This window comes from Caenorhabditis elegans, chromosome V (assembly GCF_000002985.6).
Source record: "Caenorhabditis elegans chromosome V".
NCBI classification, from domain to species: domain Eukaryota; kingdom Metazoa; phylum Nematoda; class Chromadorea; order Rhabditida; family Rhabditidae; genus Caenorhabditis; species Caenorhabditis elegans.
Genome location: NC_003283.11, coordinates 7,373,602 through 7,388,106, shown reverse-complemented (window position 1 = coordinate 7,388,106; position 14,505 = coordinate 7,373,602). Strand labels below are relative to the sequence as shown.

At 33.1% G+C, this 14,505-nt stretch overlaps 5 protein-coding genes and 2 pseudogenes across 7 annotated transcripts; 5 read left to right on the top strand and 2 right to left on the bottom strand.

Annotated features, from left to right (window-relative positions):
* Positions 1 to 251: 251 nt before the first annotated feature.
* C02H6.3 (G_PROTEIN_RECEP_F1_2 domain-containing protein) lies at positions 252 to 1,432 on the top strand (the record flags this gene model as incomplete). The annotated part of the gene is made up of 2 exons (NM_001276908.3): positions 252 to 616; positions 862 to 1,432. 2 exons carry the CDS (start codon positions 252 to 254, stop codon positions 1,430 to 1,432), a joined length of 936 nt encoding a protein of 311 aa, NP_001263837.1.
* Positions 1,433 to 2,004: 572 nt separating this feature from the next.
* Positions 2,005 to 3,875, top strand: srp-6 (Serpin domain-containing protein). The gene is made up of 6 exons (NM_072489.7): positions 2,005 to 2,062; positions 2,490 to 2,768; positions 2,815 to 2,993; positions 3,059 to 3,381; positions 3,432 to 3,587; positions 3,635 to 3,875. The coding sequence occupies exons 1-6, from the start codon at positions 2,037 to 2,039 to the stop codon at positions 3,797 to 3,799; spliced, it is 1,128 nt and encodes a 375-aa protein (NP_504890.1). The 5' UTR covers positions 2,005 to 2,036; the 3' UTR covers positions 3,800 to 3,875.
* A 922-nt stretch (positions 3,876 to 4,797) lies between these two features.
* On the top strand, positions 4,798 to 6,086 carry srp-5 (annotated as a pseudogene). Its single transcript has 5 exons — positions 4,798 to 5,075; positions 5,120 to 5,297; positions 5,349 to 5,671; positions 5,722 to 5,877; positions 5,925 to 6,086. Coding segments are annotated over exons 1-5 (1,097 nt in total).
* A 912-nt stretch (positions 6,087 to 6,998) lies between these two features.
* Positions 6,999 to 8,362, top strand: C03G6.17 (DUF1248 domain-containing protein). Its single transcript, NM_072487.7, has 7 exons — positions 6,999 to 7,119; positions 7,171 to 7,267; positions 7,318 to 7,497; positions 7,546 to 7,679; positions 7,726 to 7,839; positions 7,892 to 8,097; positions 8,138 to 8,362. The coding sequence occupies exons 1-7, from the start codon at positions 7,057 to 7,059 to the stop codon at positions 8,274 to 8,276; spliced, it is 933 nt and encodes a 310-aa protein (NP_504888.2). The 5' UTR covers positions 6,999 to 7,056; the 3' UTR covers positions 8,277 to 8,362.
* A 260-nt stretch (positions 8,363 to 8,622) lies between these two features.
* srsx-24 (G-protein coupled receptors family 1 profile domain-containing protein) lies at positions 8,623 to 10,210 on the top strand (the record flags this gene model as incomplete). Its single annotated transcript, NM_072486.1, has 7 exons — positions 8,623 to 8,802; positions 8,847 to 9,004; positions 9,457 to 9,554; positions 9,606 to 9,746; positions 9,789 to 9,910; positions 9,956 to 10,071; positions 10,114 to 10,210. The coding sequence occupies 7 exons, from the start codon at positions 8,623 to 8,625 to the stop codon at positions 10,208 to 10,210; spliced, it is 912 nt and encodes a 303-aa protein (NP_504887.1).
* A 154-nt stretch (positions 10,211 to 10,364) lies between these two features.
* Positions 10,365 to 11,698, bottom strand: srx-57 (annotated as a pseudogene). The gene is made up of 5 exons: positions 11,660 to 11,698; positions 11,246 to 11,406; positions 10,976 to 11,198; positions 10,505 to 10,840; positions 10,365 to 10,454 (listed from the first exon to the last, which is right to left on the bottom strand). Coding segments are annotated over exons 1-5 (849 nt in total).
* A 756-nt stretch (positions 11,699 to 12,454) lies between these two features.
* Positions 12,455 to 13,717, bottom strand: srx-56 (G-protein coupled receptors family 1 profile domain-containing protein). The gene is made up of 6 exons (NM_072484.5): positions 13,669 to 13,717; positions 13,399 to 13,559; positions 13,130 to 13,350; positions 12,910 to 13,082; positions 12,664 to 12,863; positions 12,455 to 12,615 (listed from the first exon to the last, which is right to left on the bottom strand). Exons 1-6 carry the CDS (start codon positions 13,705 to 13,707, stop codon positions 12,513 to 12,515), a joined length of 897 nt encoding a protein of 298 aa, NP_504885.2. The 5' UTR covers positions 13,708 to 13,717; the 3' UTR covers positions 12,455 to 12,512.
* Between the last annotated feature and the right edge of the window lie 788 nt (positions 13,718 to 14,505).

The following is a 14,505-nucleotide window of genomic DNA, read 5'->3' as shown; positions in this document are numbered from 1 at the left end:
TGATTTTAGAAGCTTTTAGCTAGTTTTCCTTACACATTTGTTTTTTCTAATAAGAAATGCCATTTTCCTCTGATTTTCTCTCAAGCAACCAATAATTTTCAGCAAACAAGAAAGGCTGATATTATTTCATAACCTTTTATTCAAAAGCTCCGCCCAACCCATTTGCGTGAACAGCTTTCCAGCTGTTGATCTTTACTTTTTTTAATCTGAAATTTTAGAAGAACACGTTTGTTGTGTTTATTAATTTAATCATGGAGTATTTTATCCAAGAAAAAGTTATGTCTAACATTTGCAATCATAAAATATTTATTATGACGTCAATTCTAGTCTTACTTTTATACATTTTAATGTGGTTCCGAAAAAGACAAACGCTAACAAGCTCCTTGTCGATTTTTGAAGTTCCATTAATTATGTCATGCTGTTCCATTACTATCTCGGCTATTTATCTACTTTTGAAACAATTTTTGAGAACAGAAAATTATGAAAGCGAAAGCAAAGTCAATATCTATAGTTTGATGTTTTACGTGAGCACAGACTTCATTACTATGGCAAATAATGTTGTTCTACCTTTGTTGTTCAGTCATACCCTATGTTTTTTCATCAAAAGCATAAAATTGTAAGTGAAAATAACACTTGGGAGAACTATTCTGGAAATGATTTTATGATAAGAATAGAGCGAGAGTTGTTAAAAAGTCATATCCTAGCGTCTGAGTTCTGCATTATGTATTTTGATAGGTGGAAATCGAAAACTTTGTTTTTACAATAAAAATGTTTATGACATAGCTTTTCAAACTTCCGTATAGCAAATATTTTCAATAGTTTTTGAGTGAAACCTTCAACAATAATCTTCATTTTTTTCAGCCGTGTTTTCATGGTCTTTATCAGTTTAGTATACACCAATTTAAAATATTTCATACTCATCAAACTCGTGCCAAATTTCAAGCAATTCTATTTTATATCTAACATGAACCCTGCAAACTGTCTGGTCATCAATCCTATCGACTTATCAATGATGTTTCTTACAGTATGTTTTGTTTTTGTACGACTACGATATTTGAATGAAACCTTAACCTATGAAGACTCTATCGTTATATTGGAAATTGTGGTCTTTATAGTAATCAAAGTTTATGGGTTAATTGCTGATATGATATCAATTAATTTATTCAAAAAAGAAATGCTTCTTACAATTATGATGAAAGATCTGAAAACTGAAGTGTTGCTTGCTAAAAATTATCAATTTAATCAATTAATACTGCCGTATCTGTTTGTATTTTGTGGAGTTTTAATACGACTAGATGATCTAAGAAAGAAAACAAAAGTTCAAATGTCTGAAACAAATGGAAATGGACAGCACAAGTGTAACATTGAAGGAAAAAATAATAATACAGCAAATCATTCTGATGTAGTTGGAGAAAATTTAGAGAACGAATAAATTGAAAATTCGTTATATATTTTCATTGGAATAAATTAATTGTTCAAATTGTGTTATTGTTCTTAAATAAATTTAACTATATTAATTTGGTTTCAGAACTTTAAAGGTCGTTCTACTTTCAGATTAATGCGTATATTTCAAAAATGAATTTGTTGAACATTTGATCAAGAAAAAGAAGGTTACGTTAAAAAAAAACTTATGCATATTACATTTAAACGTTTGTTCTATTTGTGTTTGGACCCAAGCTTCATTTCTTCAGTATTAGAAGTGTCTGTTTAATATGTGCAGATTGATTTATGTGTTTTCTACGAAAACGTGTATGTCAGAATACATAATAAATTGCGAAATCACCTGCCTGATCATTTGAATTTTCATTTGTTTTATTTTAAATTTTCCCATATTTGAAAGTTGTCTCATAGTCCATCCACTTCACTTCAATTTTCTTTTTCATACCACGAAATTGTTGGCAACGTGATATATTAATAAATTGTGAGAGAGTGCAGGTTGTGAGCGTAACTAACAACAAACATTTCAATTTTGGCATTGGAAACCACCGCACTTTTCATTTTTCGCAAGTGAACACTTTTCTTCAATTTCGAAAAAAATGTCGGATTCGTCGTCAGATGAGAAGTGAGTCAGCTATACATTTCTTCAAAATTTTATTGATTTATGTGTCGTAGTAAATTGTAAAATTTATAATATCCAAATGGAAATTGATCAAATAATATCAGGTTTAACGAATTCATCGACTTTTCTAGGTCACTGGCTTTTTATTATGACCGAAAAAAAATCTATTTCGGCACGTTTCATTGTAGTATCATAGTTTTGAGAACAATCTTTTTCAAATAAAAAAACTGGAATTGAAAATCTAGATTTTCGTGGCGAAAATACTTCAACACTTATTCTTCTAAAATCGATAGTGTTTGTGCACCAGTGGTTGTTTTGTTCGCAAACAATGTCTCAATGTCAATGTTCGAGAATTTCGATCAAAAAATGGTCTCACGAACTTTATATCTAGCTTTTTTGGTCTTGTTCTCAAAAGTATTATAATTTTCAGAATGGGTCTTCTTCTCCATTCGGAGACAGATTTTGGACTATCACTACTCCGTCAGCAGAACCTCACCGAGTCCTTTGTTTTCTCTCCGCTCTCCATTGCCCTCGCACTCTCTCTTGTACACGTGGCGGCTAAAGGGGAAACTCGTGATGAGATCAGAAAAGCATTGCTAAATGGTGCAACCGATGAGGAACTGGAACAACACTTTTCCAATATTTCTGCAGGGCTTCTGGTTGCAGAGAAAGGGACAGAAGTAAATGTGGCCAATCATATTTTCTCCAGGTTTTTGGAATACCTAAAACACAATTTTTAACTTTTTGCTTTTCAGAAAAACTTTTACAATCAAGAAATTATATTTGAACGATGTTAAAAAGTTATACAATGCTGGAGCTTCTCAATTAAATTTTGAAGATCAAGAAGCATCTGCTGAAGCGATTAACAATTTTGTCAGTGAAAATACCAAAGGTCACATCAAAAAAATCATCAACCCGGACAGTATTAGTGAAGGTATGTAAGCCATCGATACAGTCCATTAAATTCCAGTGTTTCCCTTTGAGAAAATACATTTTCAGAGCTTGTTGCTGTGCTGACGAATGCTTTCTACTTCAAAGCCAACTGGCAGACAAAATTTAAAAAGGAATCAACGTACAAGCGAGAGTTTTTCAGTTCAGAAAACTCCAAAAGAGAAACTGAGTTTCTTCATTCTCGTAATTCAAATCGAAAGTACTCTGAAAACGGCCAGTTCCAAGTTTTGAGTCTTCCGTACAAAGACACCAGTTTCGCTTTGAGTATTTTCTTACCAAAAACTAGATTTGGTCTCTCTGAAGCTCTTCAAAACTTGGACTCTGTCACTATCCAGCAATTAATGTCAAATACTTCTAACACGTTGGTCAATGTGAGTTTATACAATCATTAAATCCAATTTGCAAACTTCTAACATTTCAGATTGCAATGCCAAAGTGGAAAATCGAAACTGCACTTGGGTTGAATCGAGCTTTAATGGCCGTTGGAATTGAGAAAGCTTTCACAGATTCCGCAGATCTGAGCAACTTTGCAGATGGAATCTATATTTCACAAGCAGCTCACAAAGCACTTATTGAAGTAGGATCATATATGTCTGCTTTCAAATTAAAATTGTATTGTTTCAGGTCGATGAAGACGGAACTGTTGCGGCTGCAGCAACAACCATTTCATTTTCACTTACATCAGTTTTTATTCCGGCCGAAGAACCAATCGAATTCACTGCAGATCATCCATTCCTATTCATCCTCTCAAAAGATAACCATCCATTGTTTATTGGGATTCATAACTAGTTAATTGTTTCATTCTGTGATTTGTTTGAACTCAAAAAGAATGTTCACAATTAATAAATCAATTGAATTTTTTTTTTACAATGGGGAAAATTTTGCCAACATAATTGTCATCACTTAATTTAAGAATTGAACACTAAAAATTATTGTTGTGACTTAACGCTATGATATTGGCCATTGTCTACTATTCTAATTTAATCAGAAATACGTGGCATGTATACTTTTGGTATAGTGAATCGACAAAGTTGAGATGAGATCTAAAAAAAGAGATTTGTTCCAGCAAAAGAGACCTAGATGAAAATTCCTCAAATTTGTTTTCTTAAACTTCATTTGTATACCAAACCAGCAATTGTATACAATCCTAGTATTATACAAATATATACCAGCGATTTCATAAACTGATAACGTTTAAGAAAAAGTCTAAACTTTTGTAATCGTTTGCTTTTTGAAAATAATGTCTGATTCTCTACGACTCATATTGAAACAATATTTCCTTCGTTCCCATCCCATTACCACCTCCGTTCCCAACATTAACATGACTCGTTCAAGATGCATAGTATATAAGAAACACTTGTGGGCCTATGGTTCATTCATATCATATCAACTCCTAAATGTAACCAACCGTCCCCCAAGTTTTCTAAAATTTCCTGAACCCTTACCTTTTGTATTCTTATACAGGGTGGTCCATAATTATGCATGAGAAATGAATGTGTTTTGAAAATATTTACATTCTATCCTACACTTGTCACCATAATCATGATTCACTCTGTATTTTTATCAATAAACTATTCATCGGGAAAATATTGGAATATTTTCCGTACAATTTTTTTAGCGAAAATATTTTAACACTTATTCTGTTAAAGTCGATAGAATGTTTGTGCACTAGTAGCTGTTTTGCTCGCAAACTGTGTCTTACTGTCAATGTTCGATCAAAAAATGGTCTTACGAACTTTATCCCTAACTTTTTTGGTCTTGTTCTCAAAAGTTTTATAATTTTCAGAATGGCTCTTTTTCTCCAATCAGAGACAGATTTTGGACTATCACTACTCCGTCAGCAGAACCTCACCGAGTCCTTTGTTTTCTCTCCGTTCTCCATTGCCCTTGCACTCTCTCTTGTACACGTGGCGGCTAAAGGGGAAACTCGTGATGAGATCAGAAAAGCATTGCTAAATGGTGCAACCGATGAGGAACTGGAACAACACTTTTCCAATATTTCTGCAGGGCTTCTGGCTGCAGAGAAAGGGACAGAAGTAAATGTGGCCAATCATATTTTCTTCAGGTTTTTGAAATTCTAAAATAGTTGTTTAGCTTTTTGATTTTCAGAAATAATTTTACAATCAAGCAATCATATTTGGATGATGTCAAAAATTATACAACGCTGGAGCTTCTCAATTGAAATTTGAAGATAAAGAAGCATCTGCTGAAGCGATTAACAATTTCGTCAGTGAAAATACCAAAGGTCACATCAAAACAATTATCAACCCGGACAGTATCAGTGAACGTGTGTGAATTTTGAGTTCCAATAATTTTCGGCTATAAAATATATTTTCAGATCTTGTTGCTGTGCTGACGAATGCTCTCTACTTCAAAGCCAACTGGCAGACAAAATTTAAAAAGGAATCAACGTACAAGCGAGAGTTTTTCAGTTCAGAAAACTCCAAAAGAGAAACTGAGTTTCTTCATTCTCGTAATTCAAATCGAAAGTACTCTGAAAACGGCCAGTTCCAAGTTTTGAGTCTTCCGTACAAAGACACCAGTTTCGCTTTGAGTATTTTCTTACCAAAAACTAGATTTGGTCTCTCTGAAGCTCTTCAAAACTTGGACTCTGTCACTATCCAGCAATTAATGTCAAATACTTCTAACACGTTGGTCAATGTGAGTTTATACAATCATTAAATCCAATTTGCAAACTTCTAACATTTCAGATTGCAATGCCAAAGTGGAAAATCGAAACTGCACTTGGGTTGAATCGAGGTTTAATGGCCGTTGGAATTGAGAAAGCTTTCACAGATTCCGCAGATCTGAGCAACTTTGCAGATGGAATCTATATTTCACAAGCAGCTCACAAAGCACTTATTGAAGTAGGATCATATATGTCTGCTTTCAAATTAAAATTGTATTGTTTCAGGTCGATGAAGACGGAACTGTTGCGGCTGCAGCAACAACCATCTCATCTTCCGTCGGATCAGTCCAGCGAACCGAAAAACCAATCGAATTTACTGCAGATCATCCTTTCCTATTTATCCTCTCAAAGGATAACCATCCATTGTTCATTGGGGTTCATAATTAATTTATTGTTTCATTCTGTAATTTGTTTGAACTCAAAAAGAATGTTCACAGTTAATAAATTAATTGAATGCTTATTTTTTATTCGATGGGGAAATTTTTGCTAAAAACAATTGTCATCACTTAATTTAAGAATTGAACTATAAAAATTATTGTGGAAACTTCACACTTCCAAAATAAAAGTTGTCAATATTCCAAAAAATAAGAAAAGGTTATTTTGAGTACGTACTAGAGATGACCGGCTGGCTAAAATTTAGCTAGGCATTTGTAGCATAATAGTTTTAAAAAGGACATATTATATTCTGGAATTTCAAAAAGTTAATATACTCTTGAAAACTTTAGGATTGTTGTTGAGTTCTCACAAATAACTCGTCTTATGTTCCAAAACTTTCAAGTTTTAGACACTACCTATCAGTTCATGAGTACGGCGCTGATTTTTTGAACTCATTTTTCATCGTATCTCTGTTTCAAAGTGAATTATGAATTTTGAATTTTGTAGCCGAGTTCCGCACAGTATAAATAGATGCGAAAATGCATTTTCAGATAGTCTCTCCTGCTAGCATTGATTTTCACCTTAAAAATTGAAAGCACTTTGAAATGTTTAAAATTCAATTGAATTAAGCTTAAGTTTTCAATGTTTCAAATTATGAAATTCAGAAATAGCAGTTGTGATTGAATTTTGAACGCACTAAAAATCTTTTGTCAGTGAGCAGTTTGAGCACGTATTTGTAATTGAAATATTATTTGTAATACTTTTTCCAATAACGTATATTACCCGACTTGATTGAAAACAACACAACTAATTCGTGTTTCACGCTTGATTTACTCTCTCCCAAACAGTCTCCAAATTCTCTCCACTCTCGTGTTTGTGGTTTCAATAGTTTATCGTTTTTACCTGTTATTTACTTTCTCGTGGTCTACAATTATCTATTTCTTTCTTTTCAAGTTGATCAACATTGCAGCAGCCAAAAGAAATGCCTGAATTCGAAACTCTTGTTAACCCTCCACAGGAGGTTTTCGAACTAATTGTTAAGTTGGTAAGTTTATTCACAGTGGACAATTTCAAATTATGTGTTTATTGAATTCAGAGTGGCGAAACTGAAGGTTGGCCATTTCAACTGGGTGACTACAAATTTTGGTCTACAAGTTATGATAAGTTTTGGTTGGTTACTGTTGTTGAGAAGGGTGTGTGTAATTATATACATATGTAATCTAAATTTAAGAGGCATTTTCAGGAACAACTAATCTTGTCGCCTCGGTTTCTTTGGCTCGTTGGGACGGAGATGACGGACCACTTTATTCCATTGGTCTATTCTATTGTGTTCAAAAATATAGAGGACAAGGCCTTGCAAAACCAATTTTCCAGAAAGTTATGGACATGATTGGGGAAAATGATAACGCTACTCTCACGGGAGGTTTGATACAATTCTAGAACTGAGCATTGGATATTTTTCTATTTTCAGCCGTGAAAATGTCGGCCAAATATGCAACAGAACATGGATTTGACAAATATCCAGAGCACTGGCATTTGTTCAGCAGTTTGAAAATGGAAGACGTCGTAATTCCTGGAGAAGTTTCTAAAAAGTTTTCGACCAAGGTATTTTTTACTTTAAAAATTCATAATCAATTTGTAATTATAATAGCATTGGTCGGAAGTCGACTACGATGCTTTGACCGCATACGACCGTACAATTTGTATTCGAGATCGAAAGAAAATCATGACGGCCTGGTTCAACTTGTCGGATACGTTCACAAGAGTAAGACCTTTGTAAGATCCGCCGACAACGTTTTTTTTTCTAATTTTCGTAGGTAGTCCTTGACGACACTGGTAAAATCGTGGGCTATGGAACAATTCGAATTGTATCCCAAAACAAGTTGAGCTCAGCACCCTTCTACGCAGATTGTCTAGAAGCCGCTGTGGTTCTTCTGGCAGACCTTCTCAATAATATTCCAAACTGGCAGAAGTATTCGAGCTTCGGATTCTTGTATCCAGAATGCAATCAAGATCCTCTAGCGTAAGCTGAAAAGTTCTGACTTGAAACTATGCGTTTTCAGACTACTGGGAAAATTCTCAAAAAGCACCGACCTGATATCTACAGCTCCATTCGTTCGAAGTCAATTCACAAAACATCTGATTCCTACTCCGGACAATAAAGTCTACTCTCTGTCGGACTGTGCACATCAATTTGTTTAATTTTTGAAATCGGTTTTCTGAAGTGTTCTGAATTTTTTTCGTTCTGTCTTGCTTCCAAATGAATATTAGTTTTGTTCGCAACGTCACAAAGGAACTTAAACTTGTTGGGCTACATTATATATCTAGTCAGACAATGAGAAGTGTCTAGAAATGAATAATATAAATAATAATTAATCAACTCACTTGGGAGATCTTAAAAGCCGTCATTAGGCTCATATTGTGATATTATGTCTGATATCTCTTTGATTCTGACAATTTACGGAATACTACTTTTTATTTGATCAATGATTTAACCTCTCAAATAATTAACTATACGTGCTATATTTAATTATTTTTAATTGAAAACATGTATAAACTGGAATTTCCTCTTTATGTAGTTATTAGTTACATAGCTCTAGCTATTATCGGTATTCTTGGAAACTTTACAATAATTCTAATAACTATTACAAATAAATGTTTACATTCCCGTTGTTATATTCTTATTGCACTCATGGCTTGTTTCAATTTTGTATATTGTATTTATGCGGTAAGGCTATTAAATTGTATAATTCAAAATGAAAAACCATTAAGGCTCAATTGAGAGTGATGATTTTGATCAATGAATCAGTAATGAGCTCATCCACGTGTTTTCTCATCTCAATTTATGGAATTTTCGCTATGAACATGCAAAGTCTATTGGCACTTTTTATTGGAATCGATAGAGTATATGTGATCGTGTATCCGGGAAAGTAAGCTTTGGATGTTTTTACTTTTAATTTTCAACGTTCTGAAAGTGATACTTATAGTGGGCATTGGATGGAGCACAGGGCTCTCAGAAAAGTACAGAAACTGAATGAAAAAAAAAACATTTGTTTCAATGTTTTTTGATTGAATTTTGAAAGTTTGCATCATTCCCCCCTCTCTAGTAAAACTGACAACTCGTTTTTTTAGAAAATAGAAAGTAACGGGAGAGTTTGGAAAAGATCAGATAAAATCAACAAAAAATGTGCCAGTATACCAAAAAATACAAGTTGCCAGATACCTGTGTGAAAATTATAATCAAAAATCAAGATTTTTGGTTTTCTCTTGAAAAATCTATGAAAACCTTTTCATTTAAAAAAAAGTTTAAAAGAATTTGAACACTTTATGAACCATCTACGAAGTTCTGATTATACTGATTATATTTTAATGCGGTTTCCAGATATGCAAAGCTTTCAATCAATTACTATTACTTAATGGTTACCTTGTGTGCTTTGATTTCCTTACTAGTCACGTTTTGCAAGTTTGTTTTTTATTCAGGTATGTTTTCCAAATAAAAAATGTGTAATTGTAAATAATCCTTTTTTAAAGATGAAGTGGTAACTAATTGTCTCCTGAGCACTGCACTTCACGGTATCCCATTTAAAATTTGGCAGTTCATGAATTTTTTCATAACTGTGGCTGTAATTTTTGTTTACAGCTTGGCTCATATAAATTTCCAAACTTTAAAAAGTAAGACCTGAATTTTTACAACAAAATTTTTTTTTTCTTAAGAAAGTACCGTTCATATGAAAACTGCAAAATCAGTCGATCGAATTATGAAGTCAATGCTGATAGTCATCGCATTCTACGTTTGTACTTGGACTCTTGGGCTTTGTGGGATGTTTTTGTCTCAGGTAATTTAACTGAAGTTGTTATTATACATTCTTTTTTTTTTGAAGTTTTTACAAGCTGACGATATTCATGCATTTATTATTCAGAAGTTATCTGGATGGCTCGTCCTTTCTAATTCTTCTCTCAATGTTTTTATTTACTTTTGGAGAACTCCCGATTACAGGTGTCACTATAATTTTCTTCTTTAACAAATGTAATCTTTCAGAAAAGCAATTTTGAAACTTTTTGGTATATCCAAGTCCGTCGTGGATTCAAGGATTCATGTGTCTTATATGCCGAATAATCCTGTTGCTATTTTTTGAAGTTTTTTCTAAAGTTTTGTTTGTTTATATTCGTAAGAAGTTTTTAAGACATTTGAACTTGATCTTGTTTAAATTATTTATTTCAAATTCACCCAACATAAACTGGTCATGTTTGCGAATAAGATCTTCACTTTAATGATAAAATGCCCTGAAATCATGATCTTTGTCCAGACGATGATAGCGTAGACTTATTGGTGCAGAATACCAATTTTCTAATTTCTGGATTACAGACAACCACAATAACACTAAAATATATTGTGATTTTTTGATATGTCTATCTTAGATCTATTCTTACCCGTCTAAAACGTGAATAGCAACAAAACAAAACGATGTCCCGAGAAATATTACAGTAGAGTTGTTTGTTAATTGTGGAGTAAAAATATAGCTCAACAGTTCAAACATAAAAATAGACCCTTGAAAAACGGTCTGTCTGATAAATCGTTTCTCCCGGCGGTTTAATTGTTTTTGGGTAGATCTGCTTACGTTTGCTCTAGACCGTACTCTTCGAACTCCACTGGAGATAGTGCAGCCATTTTTCACAAAGTCACCATATCAGGAAACTAATCCGCAAATTTCAGTATCGGTGAATTCAAACGAAATAGTTTGAAAATTGAAGTATATGTGACAGAGGCCTAGAAGAGAAACCATTACAAAAAAAAAGAAGTTTAATTCCGCGTTTACTCCATCAAATTAATCCGCATATTTTCTTTTCAAGACACAACGCCTACAGTGCTTGTTTCTAAGACAGTACAACTTTCCCTACTTACATTCGTACAAGCAATAATCCATCACAGTGATAATAACCCAAATTCCCAGAATAATGGAAATTGTATTATTCCCACTGAATATTACTTGGTAGCTCTTTGGCATCCAGACAGCAGTTAACCTGTTAAAAGAAATTGCCAAATGGGTAAAAACAGATAGTTCGTAGCATAATAAAGCAATGAAACCGGCATAAGAAGAATATACCTTTGTAAATTCAAATTTACTGCAAGTTGGGCAAAGTTTAATGAATTGAATTTAAGTTTGTCTTACAGTAAAACCATCGGACAGACATAGAATAGGAACGTCGAAGAGTATATCGCATCGATCAAAGCTTGACTTGCGGAAAGGTATCCAAACGAATGATGAAACTCTTTTAATCGGATAAAGCAATAGAACACACACCAATTAGCCAGAAATCCAAGAAATGATAACTGAAATTTATTAAAGAACTACACATTTAGGATTATTATCTAATTCTGATCGACCCAGTCACATTACTCAGAATATAGAATGAAGTATGAAACAAATCGTTCACAAAGCCGCTGAGCACAATTGAAAAAATTGATATTAGTCTGAACATTTAAGGAAAGCATTGTTTTCTAAAGTGAGCAATATAAACTGTTCAATTTTTTATCCATTTCTTGTTTTTCAGTTGATATTAAATTTTGTTTTATTGTAACTCACTGGAAGCAAAGCAAACGCGGTTTTATAAAAAACATCCATGTTTGTAGGAAGTTATTACGTTTATTTTTATTTTTCGATGATTTTATAGCCGAATGATTATTTTGGGAATTTATAGACAGGAGCTATTGTCTACAATTTTGTCTAGAATGTTGGAGAGTGTAAACAAGATAAAATTGATATAAACACATTTCAAAGCTTTAAAAATTAAATTGAAAAAGGTTTGATGATTACTGAATGAGACAACACGGTGAATCTGCAATCACACAAAAATACAGAAATTAGGCAGGTAAGCAGACATAGAAAAGACAGGCTCGTTGGCATAATAGTGTGTCTTCTTACCAAAAAATTGTTAGGTAAAACTATAATAGTTTCAAAAGGTGGAATTTCACCAACGGGGATAATTGAAAATCATTTCTGAATAAGGCAAATACCACAGTACACTCTTAAATTTTTCCACTCATTTTACCACATTCAACCTTGTAAAAATTTAAGAAAATGCGCTTCGTTGAATTCTTTCATCTTAACATAGTTTTGCCAATTCTGTGCATAATTCAGAACACGCGAGTCGTCAAGCGTATTTTAGGTGTCTGTAAAATTTCAAATTTTATCACGTATGGAGTGTACAAAAACAAATATATTTCAGTAATCTATTTGGGTATTCTTTGTTAGTTGACGACATCACACGTCAGCGTTTAATCGTTTGATTTTGGGTTTCCAATTTTGATTCAAACAAAAAACTGAAATGATTGTATCCTTGGAATTTGTTTTCAAAACGATAAGTTTTAACTGATGATAAAATTTATTTGAAAAATCACAGGTTAGGCGGAAAAGAGGTGGGTCATGAAGAAAATATTTATTTAGCTGTAGTTGTTCGGATAGACACTGAATGTACTTGACTGACTTTCTTGCCCAAAAGGAAACTTCGAACTTCGGGATGGCAAACGACCACAATAATTCTGAAATTTTCAGTTTTGCGAAAATCTAAAAATTCTTGTATATCTTACCCATCTGCTGCATGAATTCCCACCCATGCAAAAGAAGTACCAAAGAACAATATCCAGTAATTCTCAAAATAAAGTGGAAAGAAAAAGTAAGTGGTGAGTTCACAGAGAAACACAGTGGCTTGAGCAACAGCTTGTTTCAAAAATCGAATATCACGGGCGGAAATGTTATTCTGGGCTTCTTCACTCATTGCTCCACTTATCTGAAAATTCAATCTTTTTTAGTAATTGTATTCAAATCTGACTAACCTTTTTAGTAATATGACGGACTCTCAAAACGGTTATGATATCCAAAGAAACAGTTGCAATTACAATAGCTGCATTCTTCAAAAAGTCACCATACCATGCAATGACACCACAAAACTCTGTCGCAGTGAATACAAAAAAACGGGATGCACTGTCATAATAGATGTAGCAGAACTCTGAAACAATACAATAAAAAACTAAGTGATTTTTAGAAGACACTCACTTTCGTAAAACAAAATTGCAACAAATGAAATAAAAATCCATACAATAAATTTTAAAATTTTAGTATTTCTAACGCTGAACAAAGTCTCGTATCTGTAAGGAGCCCAGACAGCAAACGCTCGGTTTATCGAAATAATGAAATGAGTGAGGATTGAAAACTCGGATAGGAAGAGGATGAAGAAACCACAATGATGAGAATATTGCTTCATTGTGGATTGGTCACTGAAAATGAAATTCAAATAGCCGTACATTTGAGACCTAGTCACTTACAATAAGACCATTGGACAAAAATACAATAAAAATGTGGTAGAGTGGAGAGCATCGGCAAAGGCTTGATTCGCAGAAAGGATGCCAAATGCGTTTTTAAAGACAGGCAGCTTACAAAAAGAGTAGAACACTGACCAGTTCAAGATTGACCCGAAAATTGTCACCTAAAATTGTTAGGGTTTATCAAATTTAAAGTCAACTTTCCTCGGCTTTACATGAAAATTTCAATTTTAACAAAATACTATTAAAAAATGACTCATTTCGAAAACTCACAGGTAGAAGGACGAGTGCCACTTCTTTTGCTGGATCCATTGTCTTAACTGAAAAACAACGTAAATCTTGTGTGGTTTTATACTGATTTCAATGGATTAAAAATATGCTTTTGTATCTTTTGTAGCATGGCGAGATGTCTGACAAAAGAGTTGTATCTCACTAGATTGAATAACTGATATCGCACACATTTGTAGTATCAATTCTAAAAGTCACAAGTAAAATGTTATTTTTCGTGGTGTTTGGTGAAATTTAAATGAGTCATAACTAGATATTAGACTTTCCAGGAAGACACAAAAATTATCAGACCCTGCAAATTGTACTGAATAACACTTAATTTTACGGAATTACAAGAAAATGTGATTTCTTGGTGGTCTTGCGTCGAATCGAGTGAGTCTTAACTAGAAATTTAATGGACAATTCAGTGAAATAGACAATATTTTCCAGACTCAATTGTACTGAATAAGGAAGCTTATAAAATATTTTTTTACTCAAAATAACAAAAACGGAATAATAAAAACAATTACAGTGGGTCCACAAAACTACGATTTATTCAATTTTTTGGGGATGCTAGACAAATGTCTACAGTCATTTCAAAATGAATGTTATTACAGAAAAACACCGTACGTACCTACATTGTGAAGACCAAAGATTAACGAAGCTATTCACGGAAAACTGTTTCTTGACAACAAAAATACAATAACAAGAATTAATTCAAATGAATTGAAAAGCAATCCACATGGAAACTGACTGAAGTAGTAAAAATATAATACCGAAAAGAGAAAAACATTGATTAGGAATGTGTTAAACCAAAGTGATGAACATGTGCAAAAACAGAAA

Coding starts and splice junctions, on each gene's coding strand:
- srp-6 (NM_072489.7), top strand. CDS start 2,037: ATGTCGGATTCGTCGTCAGATGAGAA. Junction 2,769..2,814: donor GCCAATCATATTTTCTCCAG/GTTTTTGGAATA, acceptor TTTGCTTTTCAG/AAAAACTTTTACAATCAAGA. Junction 3,588..3,634: donor CTCACAAAGCACTTATTGAA/GTAGGATCATAT, acceptor GTATTGTTTCAG/GTCGATGAAGACGGAACTGT.
- C03G6.17 (NM_072487.7), top strand. CDS start 7,057: ATGCCTGAATTCGAAACTCTTGTTAACCCTCCACAGGAGGTTTTCGAA. Junction 7,120..7,170: donor TCGAACTAATTGTTAAGTTG/GTAAGTTTATTC, acceptor TATTGAATTCAG/AGTGGCGAAACTGAAGGTTG. Junction 7,498..7,545: donor TAACGCTACTCTCACGGGAG/GTTTGATACAAT, acceptor TTCTATTTTCAG/CCGTGAAAATGTCGGCCAAA.
- srx-56 (NM_072484.5), bottom strand. CDS start 13,707: ATGGATCCAGCAAAAGAAGTGGCACTCGTCCTTCTACCT. Junction 13,351..13,398: donor TTTTGTCCAATGGTCTTATT/GTAAGTGACTAG, acceptor TTTCATTTTCAG/TGACCAATCCACAATGAAGC. Junction 12,864..12,909: donor TCCGTCATATTACTAAAAAG/GTTAGTCAGATT, acceptor TTGAATTTTCAG/ATAAGTGGAGCAATGAGTGA.